The following is a 24,749-nucleotide window of genomic DNA, read 5'->3' as shown; positions in this document are numbered from 1 at the left end:
TAAAATTAATTTATAATTTTTTTTTTAGGGTTTGGATTCCATTAAAGGTTAAATATTTATTTTTATTTTATTTTATTTGATATTAATTTTTGTAGTTTAATACTAAGAACATTATTTATATTTTTTTATAAGTGTAATTTGAAGTATTTATTAACATCTTCTAAAATAAATTTTTAATTAAATTATAAATAAATTGATTTAATAAATATTCCTCTAAATATTCTATTATTATATTCATTGTATCTTAGATTATTAAAACATAACTTTAATAAGAAATAAAAAATTTAAGATTGCGTTTAGAATCTGATTAAACTTTTATTTTTATAATTTATTAAAAAAAAAAAAAATAGAATTTTAATAAATATAATAAATAGAAATTTAAATTAAAAAAATGTAATTTATTTTATAAATAATTCAATTGAATAATAGAATAATGAATAATCTTAACATGATAATGTCTCTTGTATTGAATATTGTTCAGAAAACAGTATTATAATATAGGAAATTATAATATATGTATATATATATATATATTAAGAAATAATTTCTGAAAATTATAAAGATTCAATAAAAATATTAAAAAAAGTTTATTTTTGAAAATATATGTTTTATAAAACAAATAAATATTAAATTCTAAAACTTTAAAATATTCGAAATAAAGATAGAAAAATGAAAACTTTATAAAATAATATATCAAAATTATATAAAATTTAAAAAAAATTAAGATATATTTAAATTTAAAATGAAAAATTGGTTTTTTAAATAAAAACTATGAGAAAATTAAATGCCAAAATTGAATTTTAGTAATACTTTAAATAAAGGAAACAGAAAAAGAATCTAGAAATTCTATTTTATATTACTGCATATATAATTTTAATACATTTTATTATACTGAATGAATATTATAGAATTAAATATATAAATAAATATTTATAAATTAAGATATATATATATATATATATATATATATATGTGCTTTTATAATTTCTTAAACTAAAGGAAATTATTTATTTTAATAATTAGCAAATAAAATAAAAATTTTACAATTAGTAAAATATAATTTAAATATATACTTGTTTTATAAATAGTTGAAAAAATATATTTAAAAAAAAATACAAATATTTATTTCAAGCTTATTTTTTTATAAATAAATATAAATTAATTCTAATAATTTTAAAAGGAGTTAAATTGAAATAAATAATATCTATTTTAACTTTTGTTTATAATATTTTTATTTTATTTTTCTAAAAAATAAAAATATTATTCAATAAAATTATTAAAATATATATTTTTAATCTTTCCAAATTTCTGCTCTTTAGCTTGGTTTTGCAATTAACATCATTAAATGAGTCTTATTATATTAAAAGTTTCAAAAATAAAACATTAATAAATTAAAATAATTTATACTTTTTTTGATATTTAATAAATTCTTTTACAAATATTATCTTATAAATTATCATAATATTATTATATATTATTTTTAGTATCAGACCAGGGACATGCATTTTCTAAAATTAATAGTTTGATTAGTTTAAAATATCCTTCCCTAAAGGCATAATATAAACATGTTCTACCAAACTAAAATATTTAAATAAAAAACTAAAAATTAAATAATAAAAAAATACTAAATCCTTAGCATCAATATGGGGTCTATATTATAATAATAAATTAGCAAGGTTAATATAATTTCTTTTACAAACCCAATGTAAAGGAGTTTAATAAAGCTTATTAATTAAATATTAATATAAAAATATTTAAAAAACTTTAGTTTACCTAATCTATATCATAAACTAAATATTTGTCTTCTTGTAACAACTAATATACTTTTTCTTCATTTTATTATTTTAAATAAAAATAAAATTATTTTGATTTTTTTCTTGAAAAAGGCTATTTTATAAATAAATTCTCTTTTTGTATCTTTTATTAATTTTAATTTAATTAATTATTCTTATTTTTTTATTTTTTTTTGTACTTCATCTAGACTTAATTTTAATTTAACAAACAATAATAATTAATTAAGCATTTTTTTTCTTATTATTTGCAATTTCTTTTTTTTTTAGGCTAATAATTTTTTTTCATATTCTGACATTTCAATAATATCTTTCTAAATAGTTTTTTCATTGTCTTTTACTTAAACTTCATTAAGAATTTTTTGATATCTTAGAGGTTTTTGCAATTATTATTATAGGCTTAAATTTTTTCTATGAATAATTTTAGTATTTTCAATATCAGAATGTAAATAAGTGATCATTTCTTATTTATTTATTTTTTCTTAAGATATTAATTAATACAAATATAAATCCATATTTTAAAAATTATAACATTTTGTTTAATATCTTTTTTATAAATTTTAAGATAAAAAATAATTCATATTACTTTATATTTTCTAAATGAATGCCTGGTAAAATACTCTTTATTATATTTTTTTCTTCATCTAAATACTCATTCTTGAGTGTTTATTAAATTTAGCTTTTTAAAAATTAATCAAATTTTTTTTTATCCTAAAAATATAAAAGATAATAATAATTATAACATTTTAAGTTAATTTTACTTACACAATCCATTTAATTATATTTTTATTTTTTTATTTAAGTATAATAATTTTTACCTTTAAATAATGTATTATAATAATTAAAAATTAGTTTTACTGATATCTTTTTAATCTCTCTTTAAAAAATAGCTTTAATTTTAAATCTTTACATCAGTTTTTGTTTGAGGTTCATTTTTTTGAATATTTTTTTTTATATTTAAATTTTATTTCTTAAAATATTCACTATCTTAAAAAGGTAATGAGTTTTATAGCCATTTATTATTAGATTATTTTTATTCTTTTATATTTAATTGTTAAAAAAATTATTTATAATCTTCACTATTTTATTATGTTGATATATTTAATTATTAAGTTAATTTCTATAAACTTCTATTTTTGTTTGTTAAGCGTTTTTATTAAGAAGTTTATGTACTTTATAAAATTTTATTATGAATTAATAATTTTTTAAAAATAAAATACTTTAAATATTTTCTATTTTATCTTTCAGTTGAAGAATATTAAATAATTTTGATTTTTTGATCTTGATTTTTACACTATAAATAATTTTATTTATGAATTTCATTTTAATTAATTAATTAAGAATTTATTTAATTGATTTTAGGCATCCATTTAAATCGCGTCTGCATTATTAATATAATAATTTCAAATAAATAAAAGATTAAATTATAATAAAATAGTTAATTTTTTATTTAAAAAAAAAAATATTAATAAATATATAAAATACAATTTAAATATAAACAAATACATTAAATAAAATTAATTATTAGTTCAATTTAATTTATTTTATCTTAAATACTATCTTTTATTTAATCAAAATAATTAATTATCATTTTTCAAAAGACCCATTTATTTAATATATTATTAAATATTATTATTAAACCATTAAGTGTAAATCTATTATCCATTATGTTAATCAACCTTGATTTTCATATTATTTTAATTAGCTTATTTTTCTAAAATTAATTAAATGTTTTTATTTGGTAAATATTTAATTTAATATATAATATATATTAATTTACCATCATAAATATATTTTATTAATGCTAAACCTATATTTGCTTAATTACCTTTATTTTTTTATTTGTTTTAGATAAATATTTATGAATATTATATTTACATAATACATTTCCTATTTCTTCTCCTTAACTATTAATTACAGGTTTACCCTTTAATTATTCATTAAATTATTTATCATATTAATAAATATATGGAGGATTAAGTACTTTTAATATAAAAATTATTAAAAGTATAATAAAATATTAATTTACTATTGTATAAATATTGTTGATTGTATTAATTTAAAATTATAAAAGGAATAATTCTTTTCTTTAAAATCTTAAAAAATAAATAATTTAAAATATAAATATGATTTGTTACTCCTTATTAATAAAATTCTATAAGCTTATGCCTACCAGAAAAATTTTCTATTATAAATATATTGATTAGTAAAAATTAAAATATACTTTTATTAATGTCTATTCCGTTTAAAAAATCTCCATTAACTTAATAAGGGAAAAATTATGAAGTTTCCTAACCCTTAAAAATTTTATTTTATAAATTTAATAATTATAATTAATAATAACAAAAAACAAAATAATAAAATTAATACTTATGCTATTCCTAATATAGTCCTAAAAGATTCATATATATTCAAAGATTATTATTTTAAATTTTATTCAATATCCAATTTATCTTTTTAAAATAAATATAAATAATATTTAAATTTATTAAACCATCCTAAGGACATAGAAGTCTTGTCCCTAATGCTCCACTTCTAGGATCAGTAAAAGTTACTTAAGTATATATTTCATCATTTTCTGTTTATTCATAAATTGAATCATCATGTATATGTTAATATTTTCCAACATTATTTTAATCATTTTAGAAAATTTCACTCTTTTTAAATTATTAAAAATAATTAAAAAAAAAAAAAAAATATTACGTAAAAAGAGTAATATTTTAAATATTAAGTATAATCTTGAATTACTACACTTTTCTTAAGGTTATTTTTTTTATATCCTTTAAAAATTAATTTTTTTTGATTTAAATCTATATCTAGCCAAAATTCATTCTCTTTTTTTTTTATTTCACCTTTATAAAATCTTATATAAATTAGAAATACATAAATATATTTTTCAATAATTTATAAAAATTAATATTTATATATAAAATTTTACATTTTAGGTCTTATTATTATTGCATCATTTTATATTTTTCCTTTTTCATTTAGAAAATATGTATATAAAGCTGCCTAATCTGTATTTCTATTAAAACTACTTAAATCTTTGGTTTAAATCTATTACAAAACACTTTTTTTTTTTTTTTTAAATAAAATTACAATTTTATAAAAAAAATACTTAAATGAATCTTTTCCTTTTATACTAATTATTTTTCTATTAGTTAGTTCTGTATAATATACACAATTAAAATGTGATTTGAAAAAAAATTAAGTTAACTTTTTTTCGAAAAACGATAGTTTTTTATTCATTTTTTTTATTTTATAATAAAATATTTATATTTTTTATAAATTTAGAATGTAATATATTTAGATTTATCTTAAATGTATAAATTCATATAGCTTTTTAAAATACGATTTTTAGGAATTCTTACTATTTCTATTAAATATTACTTCATTTAAAAATAAATAATATAATTTTACCTAATTTTTATTCATTAAACTTAAATTTTTTATTTTTTTGTTTTAAGACATAAATTTACTTAATTGAATTTAGAATATAAACAAAAAAAGTAAATATGAAAAAATAAAATAGAAATTAAAGAACAATTTTTGTCAAAAGCAAATATCATTAATAAATATACGTCTACGAAATTAATTTTTGTTAACATATTATTCTGTTTATATATAAATGATTAAATATATAGATAATAAATCAATATATAAAATATATAAACTTTTATTAACAAAAATTATATATTGATTTATCGATATAATTTATTTAATATAAATAAATATTAAAATATCTTTAAAATTTAAATAATTATGATTTCAAAAATACTTAATAAACAAATTTTTAAGCATCTATAATATTAAACTAGCTATAAATACTTTCATAATTTAAAAGGAGACAAAGATCTAGATGAGATAGCTAAAGCTAAAAAACAAGCTTAAGAAAGTATGGGAATTAAATAAGAATAAACATAATATAAAAATATTAATAATAATAGTACAATTGATTTTATTTAAAAAATTAAAAAAACAGAACAATAATATAATAATGAGTAAAATATACCAACTTATTTTGATTACTAATTTCCTCTTGCTATTATATTAGCTTCGTCTTTAATATATTATTCCTGGCAAAACTATCCTTATAGTTATATATTTGAACATGCTACAATATCAGAATGTATTCCAAAAAAAAATTATTATCATGCTATATTTTTAGGTATTTTAATTTAAAAATAATTTAATAATTTCAATTTATTTTTTAAAAAGGTTCTTTATCATTTATAAATAAAGGAAGTATAATAGTATATGGTCCCCCATTGCTTTTATCACTATTTTTATGCAGTAAATATATGAAATAAAAATATATGATTTTACTTTTTTTAACAAATTCTCTATTTACAACTGCTATTACTTTTTATTATGAAAAATCAAAAAAACACCAACTTGGAATGGTAACTCCTAAGTCACATGGAGCTGTTACATCTTTAGCTTTTTGTTCATGTTTACTGCGATTAAACCTAATTATATGTTTTTTTAAACAAGAGTTTTACCCTTTTTTTTAATACCTATTGTTTACTTTATGTATGAAATCTATGAATTTTAGCATTTTTATGTGAATGAAATTTGCAGACCTGCTCATATATCAGCAATTATTTATGGTTTGGCTTTTGGGTTATTATATAAAAGATTTAAGATTTGAATAAAAGAGTATTTATTTCTAAAAATATATTTATATAAATTTTTTGTATATTATGGTTTATAAAAATATTTTAAATAAATATAATACTTTATACATTAATATGTATTTATTTCTAAATATAAATAAAGAATGATTGATTTTCGATGATTTTAATTATAAAATATTGTATTTTATGATTTATATAAATTTGCATTTCTTTTAAAAATTATATTGAACTAAAAAAAGATATAATAAAATTAATTTAATGTACAAATATAAATTTTATAATAAATTAACTTTTATTAAATAAAATATTTTTTTTTTTTTTAAATAATTAATTTATACATTTTAATATTATATAATGAATATTATTTAAAAAACTAAAATAATAAAAGAAATAAAATTATTATAAACAAATAAATTGTTATTAGATTATATATAAATAATACAATATTTATAATTTATAATAATTAATAAAAGTATTGCAAATAACAATAAATATATAAATTATAAAATAAATATTTATATTATTTATTACATCATAAATTATATTTTTTATTTAATAAATATTAAATTTAAAGATAAAGTATTAAAGTAAATTAATTATAATATTTTTTAAAAAGTATTAAAAATACGAATCTTACACATAAGAAATAAGAAAATCTATTTTTTGTATTTATATTCCTGCAAACTATAATAATGGAAATAATAGTAATAAAATAATAAAAAATGACTTTATTTTTTTTATATTTAGGCCTCGAAAAAATAACCTAAAAAATATTAGAATTTATATAACCTATTAATAAATAATAATTTAAAAAAGGATACACTTTCTTAAGTAATAAATGGATTTATAAATAATAAAGGTAAATATTTTTTTATGATTAAAAATATTTATAATATTTTTTATTACTATAAAATATTATTAATAGATACAATTCTAACACCTTCTGTTTTTTGGTTTATTATTTGCTCTTAGTATTTTCCTAAATTTCTTCTTTTTAGTGATATAGAACCTTTGGATTATTTTAATTAAAATATTAGTTAAATCTAGGCTTTAAATATATATTTGACAATAAGACTAAATAAAAAAGTAATTTTATATTATTTAAAAAAAAAATCCATTTATAAAAAAAGTAAGTAATAGAAGCTAAAAATTAAGAAGAAAATAATTAGATTTATATATCATAAATTAAATTTATAAATTAAAAAATAAACGAGCATTATTAATAATTTATTTTAAATTAAGAATAATAAAAATAATAATAATATTAAGAAAATCTAATAAAATAAATAATAGTTTAAAAAGCAGATTATACAATAGAAGATGATTTTTATATTTTATAAACACGAAACGATTTAATTTGTCTTTATTTAACATATATTTAATAAAGTAATTAGAAAACAAATAGCGAATAAAATAATTATATTCATAATATAATTACTAATTATTCAAATTTATCAGAATCTACTACTTTAGAAGAAGAAATATAAGAAGAGTCAAACAATAATAATATCGAAGAAATATTACAGTTAATGAAAAAATTAGACCTTTCATAAATTGAAAAATTATATTAGTTTGAATTAAAATAAATAAGAGAACAAAATAAATAAATAGTAAATAAAATCAAAAATAATATAACAAACGAAGTTTTTACAGAAAAAGTTATTTACTAAAAATAAGATATCGATTTAAATGATATATTAGTAGATATTTATGGACTTAATACTATAGAAAAGGACTACTTAAAGTATTTAACATATAAATAATAGTAAATTATTCATGAAGAAACGTATAAAGTTTAAGACAATAAATAAAATAATAATAAATAGCATGATGTAACTAAAAAAATATAAATGAATGATATTACTTGCTAAATATGCAATGATGGTGATTATACTGATGATGATTTAATAGTTTTTTGTGCAGTAATTATTTGATTTTTTTATATTTTTATTTAAATATTTTTATAGAAATGCAATATCTCTGTACATTAGAAATGTTATGGCATTCCCAAGATTCCTAACGAAGATTGGATTTGTGAATTATGTACGTCTTTTGGATAGAATGGAAGATATTTAAGTTGTCCTTTATGTACAAAAAGGGGAGGAGCAATGAAGCCGAGCAAAATATTAATGAGTTAGGATATCTTTAATAATAAAAATTTAAAATATAGTGAATTTGCAAATAAATGTGAACTATAAAAAGATAATAAATAAGAAATTGAGTAAAGTAGTTAATAAAATAATTCTTAATAAGAAGGTTTGTATTATGATTATCATACTATATGTAAAAAAAATTATGATGAATAAGAATTAATTGCATAGCCTAAACATAAATATGTTTGGTGCCACATTTCTTGTATTTTATATGTGCCTGAATGCTTTTTTGAAAATAAGTATTTTGTTAATAATATTAAAGGATTGGATAAAATTGATTAATTAAGATTTGAACTTGAATGTGCTATTTGCAAACAAAAAAGTAATATTCTTTTATTTTTTTATTTAAAATAACAACAAAAATAGACTCAGGTTCTTGTATTTAATGTTAGAAAAATAATTGCATTTACTCTTTTCATCCTGAATGTGCAAGGATATAAAATATTCATCTAGAAATATAAAATAATGAGAAATAATAGTATATTATATATTGTGATTATCATAAACCTCTCTAAATTATTAAAACTTTAGATTATAAAGAAAAAAATACAAAGTTTTTTACAAAAAAAAATAATTAAAGTTAATATATTAATTTTCTTTTTTTTTTTTGATTTTTTTTTTTCATTTCTTACTTTCTTTCTTTCTTTCTTTCCTTCCTTTTTTTTTTTTTTCAAAAAATAAAAATAAAATTATTATAAAAAAAGGGAGAAATTATAAGATTTGTAAAAAATATATAAAAAAATAAGCAAAATAGATAAAAAATTTCTACCAAATCTTAAAAAAAAACTTAATAAAATAAAAGAAAAAAGTCATGAAATAAAAATTAAAAATTTCAAAGAAAATAAAAAATTTATTACAAAAAAATAAGCTTAAAAAGCATATTAAAAACGTGATTAATTAACTAATATATTATTATAATATAGACGAAAATATAATTTATTTAAAAAAAATAAACCAAAAAATACAATAATAATAATAAAACAATGAAATAGATATTGAAACAATAACATAAAAAGATGAATAAATTCAATAAAATAATAATAACAATAATAATCAAAGTTTATAATACTAGGTTATTCATTTCCCTGGTTAGGAATTTTTAAAACATTTTAAAACTATAATTAATTAAATTGAATTTTCCAAAATAATAAAATGTGAATCACCAGATACGAAGTTAGAGTTATATAAAAAATACATTAATATATAAAAAAGTAAGAATTAGAAAAAAAATTTCGAATAAATTTTATAGAAAAGGTTTAGAAAATCAAAATATTTTAAATTAAGATAATTAAAAAAGAATGAAATAGAATAATAGCTTTTTAAATTAAATGAAAATAATAATAAATTCGATATTAAAAATTTATCAAAGAAATATATTAAAAAAGCAAATAAAATATCAAAAGATAAAAATAAAAAGAAAAAATTGAAATTAAATACTAAAAAAATTGGAAAAGTTAAAAAATAAATAGAAAAAATTAAAGAAACTGAAGAGAAATATGCTGAAAATTATGAATCAGTTAATGGTAAATATATTCTATTTTTTTTAAAAAAATATATAATTTTTAAAAGAGGATTCAGATCAATTATATTGTATTTGTAGATAAAAATATACTTATGGAGATTAAATGATGGGTATTTTTTAATTTATAATTATACTTATTTAAATTCTTGTTAAAAAGCATGTGAAATATGCAATGAATGGTTCCATTTTAAATGTTTGGGGTATAAAGGAAGTATTGAAGAAGCTGAAAAAATATAATTTATTTGTACGCTTTGTTATAATAAATAGGATTAAATATAATAAATGAAAATATTTAATGAATATAAAGATTCATTTGAAAATTACAAAAAATATATTACTAATAGTATTAATGGAGAATAAGAGAAACTGTATTAAATAGATGATTAGAAGGAAAATAATTAATTATAAGCAAATACCGATAGTTTCAAAGCAAATAAAAATAATTAAAAATATGTAATATTTTATTGTATATATAATATTTTATTTTTTTTATTTATTAAGGAAATTAATTGTTAAATAAATGTTAAATTTAAAAGTTATATAAATTAAGAAAATATTAATGTCAATTGAATTTATTAATATATTAAATGGAAAAAGAAAATATTTATAGAAAATATTTTTATTTTTATTTTATTTTTTATATTCTAGTATTATTCCAAAAAAAATATCAAGGTAAATTTATTATTGATATTTATAAATACTTTTTTTTTTTTTTTTTTTCTAATTATATCAAATATATTTTTATTGAAATTTTAATATGTACATTTAAAATTGTTTTGACCTTTAGTTTTATAGCTCAGAAATTTTTAATTTTTAAGTCAAATATTAGTTTAATTACAATTTTTATTTTTACATGAATTTATTTTATATCTTTTTCTATATTTTTTATTTTTATTTTTTTTTAATTAATTTTATTAATAAAAAAATACATGTTCATTTAAACTTAAAATAGTTTTTAAATCCTATCCCCAATTCCATTTGTAGAATCATCATCCTCTAAAGCTTTTTCAAGTTCTTTTTCACAATTGTTAATCATATATATAATATTTTTAGGTTTATCTTATAAATTTTATTTATATGAATTGTAAGTTTATGTATTTGAATCTTATTGATTTTAATCATTTTAACTTATTTATATATGAGCAATATTACTGGATTTTCCAGCTATTTTATTTTATGAATCCAATTAATTTTCTTATTGATTATTAATCATTTACTCTTCTTCTTTTACCTATAGTTCAATTTGTTTTTTATATTCATAAGATGATTTTCTTGTGTTTTTTCTTAATAGTTTGGCTTCAAGCTATTTTTTTTTTAAAAAAATTAATAAAATTAAATAAATTATTTTTCTACTGTATTTTAATGATTGCTTAAATTTTCATCTTCTTAAACAATGTTTTATGTTTCTAATTTATTTACAGGAGTAGGATTCATAGATTTGAATTTTTCAAACATATTTCTTTTATCAGCAGTTGTAATAGGATCTATTATTATTAATTATTTATTAAACAATAGAAAAATTGAATAAAAAAATAAATAAAAACCGTTAATCCATTCAAAAACATCATCATATTCATAATTTTCTTTAAGAAATAAAGTTCTAAAAAGCTTTCTTAAATAATTATAGTTTGGCTCTTCTGAAAATCCTAAATTTTTTACATAAACCATATATTAATTAAATTCAATAGGAAGTCCTTTACACAATTCATTCATGGGTATTTTAGATTTTATTTATCCAATAATTTATTATTGTTCTTATTTAGTTTTATATTTTAAATTCATCCAAGGTAATAGGCCTCCTTATAAAAAATATATTAAAGTATAACCAAGAGACTCAAGATCATCTCTTCTTGATTATTCTTACCCTAAAAATATATATATATATATAAATAAATTAAGTTTATATTTAAAAAAAAAACTAACCTAAATGGGATTAAACTGAAGCATATCTAGAAGTACCAATAAAACCACATTTTTCTTAAAAACTAATATGACTACCATCCTTTTAAATATAAGATTTAGCTAATCCAAAATCAATTAAATGAATAACATTTTTATCTGTTCCTCTTCCAATCATAAAATTATCAGGTTTAATATCTCTATGTATATACCCCTTTGAATGTAAATATAATAAACGATTCAACATTTAATCAGCAATCATTAAAATAGTTTTTAATTAGAATTTTTTTTTACACATATTAAATAGTTTTTCAAGAGATTTATCTAACAAAACCATTGCCATAGTATTTGTTTTATCATTTTTTATATAATACTACATTCTTGTAAAGCCTTTTTCACCTTTTAAATCGAATAATATTTTCGCTTCTTAGGTTAATGTATCTGCATTTCTTTATGTATTATCCTCTATTTTTATTGCATATAAATCGTCTCCTTGACTATTTATATGACGGTTGTTTGCTTCTTTTTTACGCCTAGCTTTATATATGCTTCCAAATGATCCTGAATCTATTTTTTCTATTATTGTATAGTGTCGACATACTATTTAACCAATCCATTAATCTTTTTAATTTTGTTCATTCATAATAATTTTATTTTTTTATAATTTTATGATTGTTTTTGAACTCTTTTTTTATTTTTTAGTATAATTTATAAATACTTTTTTCTTTTTTACAGAATCAAATAATCAATGTAATTTTTTTATTATTTTATATTAATTATATATATGATATATATATGATATAACTTTAATATATATTATTTTATATTAATTATTATTTTTGAATTTTTAAATACATTTATTAATAATTTTTTATTGCTGGTTTATATAATTTCTATCTTTATTCTTATTTCTTTATTTTTTCTATTTAATTTATTTTTTCTATTTAAATTAAGTATAAAATTTTTGAACTAATTATTAATAAAATCATACTATAATTTTAATTAAAAATTTATAAAGATATCCATGTATATATATTTATTAGAGTTAATGATGATATATATTTATTCAATTTTATTTTTGTTAAAATATTTATTTAAAAAATATATATTTTAATTATTATGTAATTTATATGTATTATAAAGAATAATTAAGAAATTAAAAAGAATAATATAGAAAGTTCTAGTTATAATTTTTTTTAAAAAAAATCAATCAACAAAAACTATGGCTTGAAAATATAGATAACGGACTTTATTTTGATTATTTATTGAAAAAAAAAAATATATATAAAAAATAAAAACATTAAAACAGAAATAATAATAAAAAATTAAGATTAAAATTAAAAGCATAATATTTAAAAAATAATATAATTTTAATTTTTAAAAAAGCCAATATGAACAATTTTATTTAATTAATTAATTATTATAATTTTATATATATTTTGCTTTTTTAAAAACTATTTAAGCAATAGTTATTTAAAATAAATTTATAAAAAATATCATACATATATAATATAATGAATCAGTAAAAAATTAAAATTATTTATTTCAAAATATTATTTTGTACATTTATTTTTAAAATTTCATTAAAAGTTTAATTTTTAATTAATAAATTTAAAAATTATTATTTTATATAAATATATTTCAAATAAATGATTCTTTAAAATCTTTTAGATTTTTCATTTTTCATATATTTTCATTTGATGAATCACTGTATATATTTTAGTTTTTTAATTTTAGTTTTTGCATTTTTCGAGATTTTCTTTCTTCAGTATTTAGCTCTTTAACTTTTTATTACTTATATTTATAAAAATATTGTATATAAAAAAATATTTATATAGTATACTCTTAAATTCAATTTTTATTAGAGTTTATCTAATAAATATACAACTCTTTACTTATTTTAATAATAAACATTTTTATTTCCATTGTTTTTAATTGATTTTTGTGAATTTTCAATGTTTTAGTATTTTTTAAAACTATCATAAGGCTAATAATCAGGGCTTTAATTACTTTATTATTATTTTCTAAATATATTTTAACTCTACTCTTAATGCTAGAGGTTTATTGATTCTTTTATAGTTTGATTTATATTCTATTATAATAATCCAAGTCGACTATTTAAGGCAATGTTTATAGACTTTTATTGTTAATATTTTAATAAAAAGACAATTAAAATAGTTAATAATATTTAATATAATTACTTTTTCTAGATCTTAACTGTTTATAATCATGCCTTATTTTTATATTTTTTATTAAGACTAAAATTTATTGCTATTCTATGATTCTATTATTTCTTACTAATATTTGATTTACTCTTATTATTAATTTATAATTTATTATTCTAATTTAAGTAATCTTTAATTAACTTCTTATTTAAAAATATATAAAGATTCAGTAGACAAAGAGATTTCTTCTACAATATTTTCTTTTGTTTCTTGCATTTTTTAAATAATATTTCCAAAAGTCTATAATGATTATTAAATATTCATCAATTCATTTTATAAAATAAATATATCTTTTGATAAAATCTTCATTTTTTTTTTTTTTTTTTTCAAAATAAAAAAGAAATATAAATTTTTTAAAAATAATATATTACAAAAATTTTATTTTAAAAAGTACATCATATGGTTAATTTATCTATTAACTATTTTTGTTTTAATTTTTGCTAATTTCTGTTTCTATTATTGATTTAGCTGTTGTTCCTTATTCACTTTAAAATATTATACAAATTATAAAAAAATAATATTAAAATATATATATATACTTATAGGGTTATACATACTATACAGAATCTATATTATTCTTTTTATTATATGGTTTTTATATATAATTAAATTTAGAGCCAGATGTTTATATTTATTAAGTATTCTATTATTATTAGATTTCTGTCTGTTAGATATTCATTTAACCATATTTGTTTTGACTAACTCTTTCACTTTGTGAATATTATTATTATTATAATACTTAAGATTATTTTTATCCACTTAAAGAATTTACCATATTATTAGTAGTATGTAACGGCCATTACATTAAGCACTAGCTAGTTTTAATAAGCATATTATCTTCCAATAAATATAATTAATTTATATAAACTTTACTTCCTCCAAAAGTTTCTTTCACAGTAAACTAAAATATATTTTTATAACTTAATTTAGATTAAATTAAAAAATAAATTATACCTTTATATAATTATATCTTTTTCCTAATGGATCAATACTAAATAATTAAATACCTGCTTTCTAAAAAAATAAAAATCCTTAATTAATTACTAAATATATAAAATTTACTAATTCCGCTCTAATAATAACCCAAGTAATAAATTTTGTGCCTTCAAGAGATACAGAAATTTCAATAACTGCAGGATTTGTTGAATAATCATGCCAACAATAAAAACCTATAGATTTGAAAAAGCGAGGTCTTTATTGTATATTTTTAAGATCTAAAATAAAGCTTTAAGGGAGTCCTTCTTCGGATAACCATATACTCTATTTTGTTTTATTTTATTTATTTTTTAAATATTTATATATTTTTTTCAATTTACATTTTTATGTTAGTTCAATAAATTCTAAGGAATACACTACTGTGAAAAAGATGTACAATTTAATATTTAAACTCCATTTTGTTCTGTACAAAAATTTAAATTATCTATATTATTTGTTAAATATAAATAATTTTGTTGATTTTCGTATTAATAGTTATCTTCATCTTTAATAGATTGTAATTTTTAAAAACTTAATTATTCTTAAACCAAATTTTATTGATTCTATTAATATTATTATATATTGTCTTACTACATTATTGTATTTTTATTTTTTAATTTTATAAAAATTAAATAATTATCTTATCGAAATAAAATATTTAAATATAAAAATATGAATTTAAAAATAAAAAATTCTAACAAAATTAGACAATTATGTATTTATATATTTTTTAATATTAAATTATTATTTATATTAGTTTAAATTTTGATTATCTAATAATTTTTAAATACATTTTAATGAAATGATATTTATCTAATAATTATTTTATTAAAACTGTAAAAAACAACAAAACAAAACAAAACATTAATAAACTTTTGGTTTTAAAAAATCGAAACTATATTTAAATTTACTTAAAAAAAAAAAATTACAAAAGCAAAAATTATTTTATTTTTAAAAAAATAAAAATATTTTTTTATAAATAAATTAATAATTTTTTTAAAATAAAAAATATTATTATAAAAATAACAAAAAATTAACAAACTTCATTTAAAAAGCAAATTACATTCTTTAAATTTACAATCAGGACATCTTAAATTTAGATTAGGTGATCTATAGCTGTCATCTTTTAAGTTAGCGGCAACAATATGAGCTAATCCTTAACAAAAGGTATCGTCATCATTTAAACTTCTAGACCTAGCAATTTTCTTATATTTAAGCTTAGATCCAAACTCTTCAATTATTTCATGATCTATTTCATAAAGAGTTTCTAAATGATCACTTGTAAATCCAAGAGGAACAATAATTATATATTCCCAACCCTTATTCGAATATTATTGAAGTGCATTTATTGTAGAAGGAGCAAGCCATTACTTTAGTCCAACCTTACTTTACCAACTGACCCTATAAGAGTTTTTAAATCCTCCTTCTTTTATTACTTTTTCAGCTGTGCTTGCAATCTCGAAAGGATAAACATCACCTTATTAAATAAAATCGAGTGGTAATGAATGGGCTGTGAATAAAATTAAAACTTTTTCTCTTTGTTTTTCATCAAAATTGGTTTCTAAATCTTATTTTAAAATATTTGTAATTGATTTTATGTAATACTCGTTATCAAACCATCTATCAATTATATGAATTTTCTTATTATGACTACTGTGATTTTCTTACATATGCTTTAAAGCATATCTTATAGCATTTCCAGCTGTTGTACATGAATATTAAGGGAATTATGAAAACAATACTATTCTTTCTACTTCTGAATAGTTGTTTATGCATTCATCTATTTAATCATGGTATAAAGGCAATCCATATCTAAATGCTGGGAAATAAATATGAGGACCTGTTTATGGTGAGATTATATCCAAATGTTTTATCATTTTCTCACCTTGTTTTATTGTCCAATCTTTTATAGGGCTCTTTCCTCCTATTTTTTGATATTATTTGGTCACTTTTGCAGGACCTCTTAATTTTCCAATGTATGGACCTAATCCAAATGGAATTCTTATTACTGTTGTATCGCAAAAAAATCGATGTAGAAACGGAGTAACTTCAGAGATATTATTTGGACCTCCTAAATTGAGCATTAAAACAGCTGTTTTAGACATTTCTTTTAGTTGCTCTTTTTTTAATTAGTTTTAATTTTTTTTGATTTAAATTATATCTTTTTAGTATTTTTTTATTTTTATATATATAGATTATATTATTGATTTAAAAATATATTTTATTTTAAATTTATAAAAATTTACAAGCATTTTTGTAAATTAGAACTATCAATAATATTTCTTTTTTATATTTTTGCAAATTTGAAATTAACTATAATATTATTTGCTTTATTTTTTTATTCTTATTAAACAACATTTAAAAATGAGCAATGTAAAAAAAAGAACATCATAAAAATTTTAAATATAAAATTTAAAAATATTAGATAATATAAGATATTAATATTTATAGAATGCCAATACTAACAAGGCAACAATCTTATTCTTTTGAAAAATTTAACGAAAAAAATAAATAAATTCATAAAGTTCTAACAGATAATTAAACAAAACATATTTAATATAATAAAAAATTTACCTGAATCAAAATAATGGTAATAATATGATCTAAAATTAATATATTTCGAAAAGTTAATTAAAAAATGATTAAAATGAATAATTTTAAAAAAGTATTATAAATTATTTACCCGATTCTTATATTGCAAATTTTAAAATAAGCGTAAATAAAAATTAAGAATATGAAAAGAATAATTATTAAAATTATGGATATTCAAAAAAAATTGATTATATGTAAAAAAAGAAAAAATATATATATTAATAATATAAAAAAGAGATAGTTTAAATTAAAAGATTAAATAATAACATTAAAGTTAAAAATTATAATGTTAAATTAAATAAATTTAATAATAATATGAAAATAATGGCAACAAAATAAAATAAACAATGTCTATAATAAAAAGTGATAATTAATAATAATTAAATGAACAGTAAAAATTAATGTAAAAAATATAGAAATAATATAGTAATAATAATAAAATAAAAGATAATAATAGAGATAAATATTAAAATATTTAACAAAATAATTTATAAAATTAAAAATAATAATTTGATTAAGAAAAAAAAAATGAGCGAATATTAGAAAAATAAAAATAATAATCACAAATAAAATAAAACTAAAATAAAAAATAAATTAATTTAGAAATTAATATATAGAAAAATGAAATTATTATATAAAAATAGTAAAAATATAAAGAAAATTAAATAGAATAATATAAATAATAATAATAATAATAATAATAATAATAATAATTATAATAATTATAATCAAATAATCATTTTTTTAAAGATAATTTTATTTAACCAATAAAATTTTAATCTATTCATGAAAAATTTTATGTTAATAATATTTCCTAATTTAATTAATATTAATTAAATATTAAAAATAAAAATTAAAAGAAAAATAATTCTTAAATTATTTATAAATATAATTTAAATAAATTTAATATTAACTAAAGCTGTCCTAATTTTATTTATTTTTATTAAAGCAAATCTAAAAATATGAAAAAAGCCACTTTTATAATTACACAGTATTTGTAATAAATTCTCATTAAAATAAAACATTATTTTCTAAATTAAATAAAATTTAAATTTTATAAATCTAAAAATAGTAATATTAGTATTAAGTTAGCTGTAAAAAATACTTACTAAATATTCTAAAAATAATAAAAATATTTCTTTTGTAAATTAATTAGTTATTATAATTTTTAAAATAAATATTATTATAAAATCGCTTTAAAACTATTAAATATTCAATAAATAATAAATAAGAAAAATTTAATTTTAAAAAATCAGGCTTTTAGTATATTTATCTATAATTATTTATTTATTAGAAAAAAATAATATTAAAATTAAGTTTTTAATAATAATTAATATTTAGATTAAAAAAATAAATTAAGTGTAGACTATTTAACTAAATAAAAATAAATTAATAATAAAAATAATGATTTATCGTTTTCTGATAGTAAAGCTAATATTTCTAATATATAAAGTTTAAATTGTTTCAAAAATGATGATAATTCTAATAGTTTAGAATTAATTAATAACTAAATTAATTTAGTTAATAGATATTAAAATTATAATTAAAAAAATGATTATACTTCAAATAACTAAATAATCCAAAATAAAAGAATATAATAATCTGATTTAGTTTAGAATTAAGATAGTGAAACTGTAAAATTAATGAAATAACAATAACTTCTTTTAAATAAAATAAATAAACAAAATTAAAAATCAAATTCTATTATTTCAGAATTTTAAATACAATAATGGTTATAAAATAATTAAGATTTTAAAAATTCTACTCAAATTTTGTAATGTGATGGCTTAAATTTTTAAAATTCTCAAAATTCATTTTAAGATGATAATAATTTTGAAACAAAAGAACAAAATAAATAAATAAATCTTGAAGAATTCAAGAAGAATAAATAGTACAAATGGTAAGAAAAGAAAAACAATGACACAAATAATCAATAATTTACTAATAATCTAAAAGAAAAAGATAATATAGATTAATATTATTAAAACCATATCTAAAAATTAAAATAATTAGATAATTAATTAGACAATAGAATTAAAAAACTTAAAATGTATTTTAAGTATATAATTAAATTTAAGGTAAATATATTTAATTTTATTTATTTAATTAAATAAATAAATAATAGACTATTAAACTTAATAAAGCAACGAATGTTATGATTTATTTATAAAAAATATATAGGAGGAATAAGAACATAAATAAATCAGCAATATTTAAAAATATGATTAAGAACTTTTACAAAATTTAAATAACAATGAAAAAAATTAAGAAAATAATTATTATTAATAGTCAAATATTTTAATGTAAAAATGGTAAATATAAATTAATTATTCTATTTTTTATTTTTTTAATTAAAAAAGTTAAAGCTTTATCTAAGCTACACGTAAAATTATTTCATCTTAATAATCTTCGCCTAAAAAAAATATATTTTTAAATGATAATAATAAATTTAGAAGCAATTCTCATATATAATACTGAATAAAATATTAGTTATATTTATTAAATATTATTTAGACAAAAATCAAATTAATTTGCTTATTTTATAGTATTATTTATTCTTTAAACTTTATAATATAAAAAACAAAAAACTCTTTCAGATTTTTAATATTAACTTTTTTTTATTAAAAATTATAATATAAGGATATTTAAGAATTAATTAAAAATATTATAATTTTATATATTAATATCAATGAAAAATAATTATATTTTACTTCATGTATTATAAAAATATTATGTATATTTATTAATTATTTAAATTATTTTATAATAATATTTATTTTAATAATTATATTTTTTAATTTTAATAACATAATAATGTAATAAATAATTATTTTTACTTTTAATTTATTTGTTTATTATTAAAATATGCAAATATCTAATATTTTTCTACATGTACTTTTTAAATTTAATTAAAAAATTAAATAATTTTTTTTTTTAGCAATTTTAAAAAATATTATACTTATAAAAGGCCTTTAGTAATTATTGAGTTTGCTAAATATTCTGTTATTTTATATTTTTTTTTTAAAATAATTATATTGTAATTAATACTTTTATGTTATAAGAGGAAAAAAATATTTTATATAATTAGAAATTATTTAAAATTTATTTTATTTTATCTAAAATTATTGGTATTTAAATATTTATAACTTAAATTATAGGATATGATATATTTAATAAAGAATTTCCCTGATTATTTTAATTATTTAACTATATTTTTATTAACATTTGTAACCTTTAAATTTCGTAAATTTACATACTAATAATTTTTTTTTTGTTAAATCATTAATGTTATAATACAAATAATCCTAAAATATTAATACAATAAACTTTAAATCTAAGTACAGGTTTTTAAAATAATCCAAATATAGAATGATATAAATGTATTTTACCAAAATTTATGCATTCTTTAAAATAAAATTATTAATTAATAATCTTATATAGATTTATAGTTAAATATGAGTTTCATTTTAAAATTATTGGTAAATTTATTGTATTTTGAAATTAACCTTATTATTTTCTATTTTAATTAATTACTATGCTATTTTTATTCAACAATTTAACTTTCAGAAGACTTCATTCAATGTAATATAATTTTATTTTTTAATTGTTTTCTAAAAATTTATATAGATTTTTTATAAGACTGCTTATATCTAAAAACATCAAAAAATTCAAAATTATGGTTTAATACAGAATAAAATATTTTATTTTAATTTTTTTAATAAATGATTATTTAAACCGAAACTTTTTAGAATGTATTTTAGTTTTATTTATAAATAAAAACATATATTTTAATAATTAGAAGCATTTGCTTGAGGAAAATAATATTATATTCAAAAATAAATTAAATATAAGGCCTGTGGAAATAAAATAAGAAAAAAAATTAAATATACTATTTGGTTAACCTAGAAATACTATATTTTATAAGATATACCGAATTGCGCTATTATTATTTTATTTTTTTAGAAAAATATAGATTTATTTTAAGCATTATAAATTTCAAATAATATTATATAAGGACTTCATTAATTCATTTATTAGTAAAATAAAATTGGTTAGGATTAAAAATTTTATATTTTAGAATAAGAAATTAGTCTCAATCCTGAAATAAAGTAAAACTAATGAAGAATTTAAGGAATTTAAGTCTTAAAAAATAATTAATAAGATACTCAAGTATGTATTAAATAATAAAATTATACAACTTATTCCTAAAAAAAAAATAACAAGAAGAGTTCATATTAGTTTGCTAAATTGTAAACTTGTACTAAATAGATGAATCATAAGCATTTTTTAAACCAAATTTAAAGCATAAATTAACAAATCAATTAATTATTTAATTAGATCTATAATAATTAATTTATTTATTAAAAGCTAGACAAAAAGTAATTAATTTAATAATGATTAAAAAAGTTTAAAAAATAATATAAATTATTATAAAAAGTTAAAATAAATAAAAATACATATATTTATTTTCATTTTAAAAATAATTTTTTTTTGTTATAAAAAAATATTATATATATATATATAATTAAAAAATATAAAAAAGATATTTACTAATAATTATTAATAATTCATATAATTTTTATACTATAATTTTAAACGTAAATTATTAATCATTTTTTATTTAATTTTAAAACGAAACAATTTGTTATAATTAATTATTAATAAGTTATAAAAAAAAATTTTAAAAATCTAATAATGGATTAAACAAATCTTGAAAAATAGTAAGAAAAAATCTTAAATAATTAAGAAGAATAAGTTTAATTAAATAATAACTAAGAAATATAGCCCTAATTATAATATTAATAAGATAAATAAGATCATTCAAATTAACAATTAGAGTAATAGAAAGAAACATAATAGAATGAAAATTTATTTGAATAAGAAAAAGATATTTAAGATTAATAAAATAATATAGACGAACTAAATAATAGAAATGAATTAAGAAACAAATAAAGCCTTTCTAATTAAAACCAAGAGACTATAGAATTTTAAGAAAATGCATAACAATCTGTCTAATATCCCTTTGATTTAAAATACAGCACAATAAGTAATTATTATAATGCAAGAAAAGAAAGAAAACATATGGAAGAAAACTAATAAACATTAGCAAACAGGATATCTTTATTAAGACAAGAAGAAATAAAAACTTTAAAAAAAATTGAAGAAACACGTAAAAAAGCTATGGAAATATATTATTTGAAAATGAAAAATTTAGAAAAAAATGCAATAGTAAACTAAACATTTTTTTTTTTTTGATTAATTATATATATAAAAAAAAAGAGAGAATAAACAAAAAAAAAAAAATTAGATTAAAAAGTATAAAAAGTAAAATAATTAAGAGCTTAAAGTCAAGAAGAAAGAAAAGTTTTAAGAGAAGAATATTTATTAATGAAAAAAGAAAACGTCTAAAAAATAAAAGATTAGAAAATATAAAACATACAAAAAATAAAGAAAAGTCATGAATAATAAATTTTAATTGCAAGAGAAAGAAACGAGTTTATAAAAAAATAAAAGGAAAACAAAAATTAAAATATGAAAAAATATCAAGATATTAAGAAGGAATTTATAAAAAGAGAAATTGAAGAAAAAATGTTATATGAAGATAAAATAAAGTAATAAAAACAACGAGAAATTAAAAAAATGGAAGAATTTGAAATGGAAATCATTTAAAGATTATAATCTACTTAAATAATGTAAAAGAGCGCTTATGAAGAGTTAGAAAGTGCTTTGATTTTAAGTGCTCCTTAGTTTGCTGAAAAGTTTTTGAAAAAATAAAGTATATAAAAAATTAGTGCAGATAATTTAGACTAGGAAGAATATTAAAGATAATCTGTAAATAAAATGAAAAATTCTTCTTCTAGTTATAATAAAATCGAGTTATAAAATGAAAATTAAGAATAATAATAATTATAAAAAGAAAATGAAGTATAAACATAATAATTTTGATTTATTTATTAAAATAATTTTATATAAATTTTATTTTTCTTGAACAAATATATCTTATATATTGAAAATAAAAGATCTTATTTAATGGATATGTTTATATTCTTTTTTTAAATAAAGATTATATTTTTTTTTTCTTTTTCTTTATAAATATTAGTATAATTTTATGTATTGTTAATAATTGAAAAAAAACTTATTTTTATATATTTTGTAATTTTATTAGTATCATAAATTTTTTAAAAATAACAATAATTTATTTTTATATTAAATTATAAATCATGGAGATATTTATTATACTAAGAAATTAATAAAAATCAACTTTTTATAAACTAAATTTTATTTATTCATTAATAAGCATTACATATATATTTTATAATTTTATATATATTTTATTATTTAGATTTTCAAAAATATTATAAAATTAATATTTTATTTTATATATATATAAATATTACTTTTTCAAATATATATTTTTTTAATAAAAATTTAAAATAAATTATTTAATCAATAAATTTAATAAATATCATTTATTGATATATATTTTATATTTTTTTGTTTTATCTTTAAATTTATATATATTTATTTACATCGTTTATTCGAAATTTTATTATTTTTTATTTGTATTTTTTTTCACCTTATATTTTTCCTTTTTAAATAGTTAAATAAAAATATTTTATATCCATTTACAGTACTAACTATTTATTTAAAATTAAATAAACAAAAAACTATTAAATATTTATTTTAATATATATATATATATTATAGCTTTTTCTTATATTTCCAACAACAACAACAAAAATGAAAAAATAAATAAAGCCTTTTTATATATTAAACAATAATTTCGAATCGACATTTAATACTCCAAAATGGGTAAAATAATGTAAGATAACTATATAATTTTATAAAAGTAAACTATAGGTACAATTGGGTGAAAGATTTACATAAAAATTTTACAAAGAAGGTTAATGTTAACCAAAAGAATTAAAATAATACTTAGAAAATATAAGACAAAA

The 24,749-nt window shown here is 15.3% G+C and overlaps 4 protein-coding genes across 4 annotated transcripts, besides 23 other annotated features; 1 reads left to right on the top strand and 3 right to left on the bottom strand. All coding sequences in view use genetic code 6, as the record gives it.

Moving 5' to 3' along the window:
• Positions 1-898: 898 nt before the first annotated feature.
• Positions 899-963: a microsatellite.
• Positions 943-972: a microsatellite.
• Positions 973-1,575: 603 nt separating this feature from the next.
• Positions 1,576-1,619: a microsatellite.
• Positions 1,620-3,250: 1,631 nt separating this feature from the next.
• Positions 3,251-3,309: a microsatellite.
• A 223-nt stretch (positions 3,310-3,532) lies between these two features.
• Positions 3,533-3,585: a microsatellite.
• Positions 3,586-8,556: 4,971 nt separating this feature from the next.
• On the top strand, positions 8,557-10,672 carry IMG5_203190 (PHD-finger family protein, putative; the record flags this gene model as incomplete). Its single annotated transcript, XM_004023842.1, has 5 exons — positions 8,557-8,902; positions 8,947-9,159; positions 9,504-10,103; positions 10,150-10,212; positions 10,260-10,672. 5 exons carry the CDS (start codon positions 8,557-8,559, stop codon positions 10,670-10,672), a joined length of 1,635 nt encoding a protein of 544 aa, XP_004023891.1.
• Positions 9,173-9,207: a microsatellite.
• A 271-nt stretch (positions 10,673-10,943) lies between the features above and the next one.
• Positions 10,944-11,018: a microsatellite.
• Positions 11,019-11,220: 202 nt separating this feature from the next.
• Positions 11,221-12,263, bottom strand: IMG5_203180 (protein kinase family protein, putative; the record flags this gene model as incomplete). The annotated part of the gene is made up of 5 exons (XM_004023841.1): positions 11,221-11,266; positions 11,320-11,405; positions 11,522-11,586; positions 11,647-11,967; positions 12,026-12,263. The coding sequence occupies 5 exons, from the start codon at positions 12,261-12,263 to the stop codon at positions 11,221-11,223; spliced, it is 756 nt and encodes a 251-aa protein (XP_004023890.1).
• A 515-nt stretch (positions 12,264-12,778) lies between these two features.
• Positions 12,779-12,804: a microsatellite.
• Positions 12,805-12,907: 103 nt separating this feature from the next.
• Positions 12,908-12,947: a microsatellite.
• Positions 12,914-12,949: a microsatellite.
• An 857-nt stretch (positions 12,950-13,806) lies between these two features.
• Positions 13,807-13,838: a microsatellite.
• A 1,063-nt stretch (positions 13,839-14,901) lies between these two features.
• IMG5_203170 (hypothetical protein) lies at positions 14,902-17,453 on the bottom strand (the record flags this gene model as incomplete). Its single annotated transcript, XM_004023840.1, has 7 exons — positions 14,902-15,041; positions 15,100-15,127; positions 15,181-15,240; positions 15,289-15,486; positions 15,543-15,646; positions 16,280-17,318; positions 17,448-17,453. The coding sequence occupies 7 exons, from the start codon at positions 17,451-17,453 to the stop codon at positions 14,902-14,904; spliced, it is 1,575 nt and encodes a 524-aa protein (XP_004023889.1).
• Positions 16,138-16,200: a microsatellite.
• Positions 16,144-16,199: a microsatellite.
• Positions 16,148-16,227: a microsatellite.
• Positions 16,150-16,207: a microsatellite.
• Positions 17,454-18,337: 884 nt separating the features above from the next.
• Positions 18,338-18,387: a microsatellite.
• An 8-nt stretch (positions 18,388-18,395) lies between these two features.
• Positions 18,396-18,434: a microsatellite.
• Positions 18,435-18,462: 28 nt separating this feature from the next.
• Positions 18,463-18,522: a microsatellite.
• Positions 18,523-20,549: 2,027 nt separating this feature from the next.
• Positions 20,550-20,586: a microsatellite.
• Positions 20,551-20,592: a microsatellite.
• Positions 20,593-22,537: 1,945 nt separating this feature from the next.
• Positions 22,538-23,253, bottom strand: IMG5_203160 (hypothetical protein; the record flags this gene model as incomplete). Its single annotated transcript, XM_004023839.1, has 1 exon — positions 22,538-23,253. One exon carries the CDS (start codon positions 23,251-23,253, stop codon positions 22,615-22,617), a length of 639 nt encoding a protein of 212 aa, XP_004023888.1. The 3' UTR covers positions 22,538-22,614.
• Positions 23,201-23,243: a microsatellite.
• An 844-nt stretch (positions 23,254-24,097) lies between the features above and the next one.
• Positions 24,098-24,134: a microsatellite.
• Positions 24,135-24,210: 76 nt separating this feature from the next.
• Positions 24,211-24,258: a microsatellite.
• Positions 24,259-24,749: the final 491 nt, after the last annotated feature.

Source organism: Ichthyophthirius multifiliis (genome assembly GCF_000220395.1).
Source record: "Ichthyophthirius multifiliis unplaced genomic scaffold scaff_1120509251431, whole genome shotgun sequence".
Classification (NCBI taxonomy): Eukaryota; Ciliophora; class Oligohymenophorea; order Hymenostomatida; genus Ichthyophthirius; species Ichthyophthirius multifiliis.
Note: the sequence above shows the minus strand (reverse complement) of the source record. Positions and strands in the feature narration are given on the sequence as shown.